We start from the raw sequence: 5,659 nt of genomic DNA, 5'->3' as shown, positions 1-5,659 counted from the left end.
CAGGCCGTGGCTGTTTGGGATTCTTTTTTTACCCTTAACACTCTGCAGAGACCATTGAAGAATGCACCAGGCAGCATAAAATCATTTGTCCTACCATCTAATTGGGCCAGGAAATATTTCATCTACTGGCAGCCAGGCAGATGTGAGCTGGGACCAGTTACCAGAAGCATCCAAGTCCCTTTCATGTCCAAAGCACTGTCCTCCTGGGTCCCTGACTCCCACGAGACCCTTTTGAGTGTTCCCTGCCCCCCAAAGAGCATGTAACCCACTTGTAGACAAAGATTTTTCTGGGTTAATCCCAAAAGCTGCATTGCAGTCTCCCCAAGCCATTCACTGAGGAAGGAGAAGGACAGCTGGCGTGCAGCCATCTCAGACTCCATCCAAAGGTGAACCACTTCCCACATCAAGTTGCAAGTCATGCTACCAGCAGACACTGGCTCACCTATTCCCAGGCAGTTGGTCCCTGCCCCTGGAACACATCCAGGTTATCTCTCCGACTCCTGTGGCGAGTGCGTGGGTAGCGAGCATCTAGGGGAAAGCTTAAGTGAACCATAGAAAGCAAGGCACAGTAATAACAATAAGCCACTACTGCCAGATCTAGCCCTTCTCCCCATCCCTTTACGCCCATGCCTTGGTGCAAATCCCTGCAGCGTCTCTTCTCAAGCTGAAGCATGGAGCTGTGCAACGTCTCCAGCACATGGCTCCTCCTGGCCATGACCCCAAAGTGCTCCTGAGTCCAGGAAAGGAAGGAAAGGGACCTTGAGCCCCCAGCACCCGGGCAAAATGAACTAAATGAGCTCTGCTGGGCTGCTCCAGCAACTAAGAAGGACAGAGGGACATGTGTGTCTGTTGAAGCCAAGTCCTGCTCCAAGAGCTGTGCAGCTCAGGGACAGCCAGGAGCCAGGGTGAGTTATTAAAATACAATTTATTGGTACAAATCAGACATTGTGAAACAAACTCAGTTTAGGAAGAGCTGTCATGTTCTGCACAGATGGGTTGGAAATGAACTGTCCCGTGACGGGAGCGATTGGCAATGCTAGCAGACAGACTGAGTGGACAGGTGTAGGGTTAGCAGGGCGGGGGGAGAGACTGTTCTGGGGCTGGAGTCCTGCCCTTAAGGGCTCCTGACAGCCAGCTAAAAGTCCTCCAAGAGAAGCAGGATGCAGTGGGAGTTGTCTGTTCTATGCAGGTGGGATCCTCAGTGCAGGGGTTCCCCCAGCTGTGGAAAACAGAGATACATATGAGGGCAGGGGGAGAAGGGAGGAGGACTGTCACCTGTTTTGGGGGCCTTCTGACAGCTGGAAACTCTCCTTCTTTCACATGATGTTGCCTCGGGCTAGAGAGTTACCAAGCAAGGCAGAGAGTCACCTTGTGCATCTTGCAGCTGCTTAAGCCAACAGCTCTTCTGTCCACCCAATCTGTGTGCTCCAGCCCATGCTGCTCCCAGAGCAAAGACTGGCTGTGTCCTGGGCTTAGGGTCTGCAGTCCTGCACACATTGGGTCAGGGTTTGAAGGGAAGCACTCATAATGGCTGGGTTTTGCACTAACTTCCCGGAGAAGCCAAACACCCATGGCTGCTCTGGACATGCAACACATCCCACTGGATGTCATGGATGGAGCAATGGTCACTGCTCCATATGTAGTGTCAGGCTTGACTGAACCAGGCTTGGTCTGCGTACATTTTCCATGCCTGCTGGGACAGAAATACCGGCATGCAGCTCAGTACATTCACACAGCCAGACAAGACAAAGAAGTGACAATGTTTACAGAGATGGACGGTCCCTAAGAGGACACAGGAATGGGTAAACTCAAGGCAGATTTGCTTAAATATGGTCATATGGCCCCCCAACAGCCCCTACTGCCAACACAACTCTGCAGGATGAGATGGGAGAAATGCCCTCCCCACCTTCTCCTGCCCATCTCTATCACTTCTCAGTCTCTTGCTCCTTAAATCCTTTCACCGTGCACTGGTGAGCCACTGTCTCAGCAGCTCCGCAAAGCCCTGAGTGGTTCATACATGGAGCTGTGTGCTGCAGGCGGACTGAGCAGCTGAAATAATGCAAGTGATTCCCAGGGCCTTGGGCAGAGCCACCCAGGTCCGGCGCTATTTCAGGTCATTGTTGATAACCACACTGTCATGCACGTCACAGTAAGTTGTCATCTTCTTCCTCTTGCCAAAGGTGGAGAAGCTGTTCTTGTTCTCCCAGCCCAGGAAGAGTGGCCCGTCTTTACTGGAAAGCAGAGTGGACGTGCCGGGGATGTAGACATTGTGCTGATAATCCGGGCCTGGGAGGTGTCCCGGGTACAAGGGGCTGTACTGGGATGTCCAGGTGCTGTTGGAGCCTGCTGAAGCCTTCTGAAACTCTGGAGGAAAGAAGAGTGTGAGATTGGCTCAGGGGAGATCACGTCCATAGATCAGTGGGACAGTGACATCCATGTATCACCATCCTCCCTTCTGGGGCCTGGACAACCCTTCCACACCACAAAACTCTTACCACTGCTAAGAGTAGGGATGTGTCCCCCCCACTGCATCTCCACTAAGCGACAAGAAGGTCTGGTCTTCCCAGCACCCCAGTACTAACCAGAGACAGGGGTCACCAGTGTGCACAGCCTCTCGTGCTCCTTCTGGAGGGCTCTGCGGATTTCCCCCACGTCCTCCAGGCTCTGGGAGCTAAAGTGAGGAAACTAGTTCAAAGGTACATTGGAGATAACCTCCCTGTCCCCACATCCCCTTCCACCCACTCCCCCTGCTCCCACAGTGGTGGATTTGGTACCTCTTCAGGGTAGGTCGCTGTGTGCTGGGAGGCAGCCAATCCATGTTGGGCTGTTTGATCTGGAAAACACAGGGAAGGGCAAGGCTGGTTATTGGGACCCTCTTTTAATCAGCCCAGCCCTGCCAGCACAAGGCTTCAGCAGCCAGGGATGCAGGACTCTACCTCCTCCTTTGTGGAGAAGCAAGCAACACATTCCCATTTTAGGGAAACTGAGGCAGCATTGAACCAGCCTGTTCCCTTCTGGACCTTCCCCACCCTCCTAAGAACTGGGGTTGTCTGGGCCTTGCTCTCTGTCCCTGAGAGTTTAATTGCCAAGGTCTGTCCTACCTGGGAGAGAGGGGTTTTTCCTATTTCTGTTAATTTTAAAAAGCCTTTTCTGTGGGTGCGATGGTAACTCAGCCCAGGCATCAGGCACCAAAGGGCAAGAGGTGTGGAAATTGGCTGCATACCCAATGTCCCAGGGGGGTTGAAAACAACAAGGGGAAAATCCCATTAACGTAATAGAGAAGTGAGTCCAGCGGTGCAGAGACGTGCAGGGAGAGCCTCCTGGCAGCGAGTCCTGGGCTCGCCTTGCAAGGGCTGTTTTGTTAAAAGTCAGATGTAAGTGGATTAGACGCCTCATCACTCTCCATCCTTGTAATCGTGTTTCAGAAAGAGTCTTTCATTGCAAAAATCAGACGTTCCTCATTTCAGTACCTAACAAATGTTGACATTAAAATCCAGCCCAGAAGACCCCACTCCCTCCCTGCCGGTGCAGCCCGGTGTGGCACAACTGCCAGGCCTGGGCGCCAGAACTGGGGACACAAGCGGTGCCAGTGCATCAGGACCAGCCCTGGGTGCAGCAGCGGGATCCTGCAGAGTCCTGCTGGCATGGGGGAAGCGTAGTAGCAGCAATGTTCACTTTGTCCCAGCATGAACTGCTCGCACACACAAAGGAGATGCCACCCCCACCATCATAGAATCATAGAAAAATCATAGAAGGGTTTGGGTTGGAAGAGACCTTAAAGATCATCTAGTTCCAACCCCCCTGCCATGGGCAGGGACACCTTGCACTAGACCAGGCCGCTCAAAGCCACATCCAGCCTGGCCTTGAACACCGGAGCATCTCTATTGCTTTTAATGGGCGCAAAAAGCAGCAGGAAAGGATTTCCTCTCACCTCAACCCAGCCTGACACTCCCCTCATAATTAGACCCATCGGGAAGCTCAGTGGAGAGTTTCCCACTGCCTGACAGCTCCCAATTCCTGTACTGATCAAAGGCGCCAGTTATTCTCTGGGAAAAGTTGCGCCTGCTTTCTCTCATGGCAGAGGCTGAGAGAGGGGGCTGGGGCGACCTGTGGAGCGCCAGTAAGCACCGACAAGCACGGCATTACCTGCTTGGAGACCTGGAGATGCTGGCCAGGATGGGACCACTTCCCAGGGTCCTTCTTGTTGTTTGGAGGGGGGCTGCAGGGTTTGAGGAACATGAAGTCACTCTGGGCAGACTCAGGACCAAGGCAGACCTTGTAGCAGTAGCCTGGGGGGCCACCCCCAGGCACGTTGAGGCAAGTGGTCCCTGTGGAGGGCTGTGCCATAAGGTTGGACGTCTTCAGGCCATCAGGGGAGGGTCTGGACCTGGGGCAGCACTGGCAGCGGGGCAGTGCGCAGCTGCCACCTTGGCAGGAGCGCCGCTCTCCACGGCACCGAATGGCTGTGAGGATGAGGATGGCGAGGAGAAAGGTGAAGGAGATGGAGCCCAGGGAGACAAGGAGGTAGAGAGTGAGTGGGGAGGATGAGGAGTCCTCTGGGGGGAGGCTGAACTCGCTGAAGTCAGAGAGAGTCTGAGGCATGGTCTCCACCACTGAAAGCACGAGGGACACGGTGGCTGAGAGGGCGGGCTGCCCGCTGTCACGCACCTGCACGACCAGCCGCTGCCGGCTTGCATCCTGCTCCAGAAAGGAGCGGAGGGTGCGCAGTTCACCTGTGTCGGGTGCCAAGCTGAAGAGGGTGAAGTCAGTGGCTTGGAGGAGCTGGTAGTTCAGCCCCGCATCCGCATCCACCGCTGACACAGTGCCCACGAGGTAGCCAGGCCCGGCTGATCGCGGCACCAGCTCAGTAGCCACAGAGCCATTGCGCGGCATGGGGGAAACGATGACTGGAGCGTTGTCGTTCTGGTCCAGCACAAAGATGTGGACGGTGACGTTGGCGCTAAGTGGGGGGAAACCCGCATCCTGTGCTTGCACCTGGATCTGGAAGCTGCGGATCTGCTCATAATCAAGGGAGCGCAGGGCATACATGTGCCCGCTGTCCGAGTTGATAGACACGTACGTGCCCACAGGCATGCCATGGATGTGCCCATCAGCAATGGAGTAGGAAAGGTAGGCGTTTTGTTGGCAGTCAGGGTCCAATGCGCTGACGGAGCAGATGGAGGCACCTGGTGCGTTGTTCTCCATCACATAGACGCTGTAGGAGGGCTGCAGGAAGTGTGGAGCATTGTCGTTCACATCGGACACCGGGACGGTGAGGGTGCTGTGGGTCAGCAGAGCAGGTGAGCCCATGTCCCGTGCCGTGATGCTTACATTGTACTCGGGCACAACCTCCCGGTCTAGCGCCTGCGTGGTGACTAGTGTGTAGTAGTTGTGGAAGGAGGAGCGGAGCTCGAAGGGCATGTCAGGGCCGACCTCACAGCTCACACGCCCGTTGTCCCCAGAGTCACGGTCCAGAACACTGATGACAGCGATGACGGTGCCTGGTGGGGCATCCTCCAGCACGGGCGTGGACACAGATGTGAGGGTCACCTCTGGTGCATTGTCATTCACATCGAGGAGATGCACCAGCACCCGGCAGTGCACGGCCACAGCTGAGGGTCCATGGTCCTTGGCTTGCACGTAGAGCTCATGGAGGCTT

At 55.2% G+C, this 5,659-nt stretch overlaps 1 protein-coding gene across 1 annotated transcript in view; it reads right to left on the bottom strand.

The window, feature by feature from the left end:
- Window positions 1–2,104: 2,104 nt before the first annotated feature.
- The window catches only part of LOC104516871 (protocadherin-10-like), a gene marked incomplete at its 5' end in the record, with an annotated part of 4,211 nt that continues 656 nt past the window's right edge, over window positions 2,105–5,659 (bottom strand). Inside the window, 4 exons of the mRNA XM_010161355.1 lie at window positions 2,105–2,364; window positions 2,583–2,671; window positions 2,775–2,833; window positions 4,147–5,656. Of these exons, the coding sequence (XP_010159657.1) occupies window positions 2,105–2,364; window positions 2,583–2,671; window positions 2,775–2,833; window positions 4,147–5,656 (1,918 nt within the window). The remainder of the gene's footprint in view (window positions 2,365–2,582; window positions 2,672–2,774; window positions 2,834–4,146; window positions 5,657–5,659) is intronic.

Source organism: Eurypyga helias, unplaced genomic scaffold, assembly GCF_000690775.1.
Source record: "Eurypyga helias isolate BGI_N326 unplaced genomic scaffold, ASM69077v1 scaffold44181, whole genome shotgun sequence".
Lineage (NCBI taxonomy): Eukaryota > Metazoa > Chordata > Aves > Eurypygiformes > Eurypygidae > Eurypyga > Eurypyga helias.
Note: the sequence above shows the minus strand (reverse complement) of the source record. Positions and strands in the feature narration are given on the sequence as shown.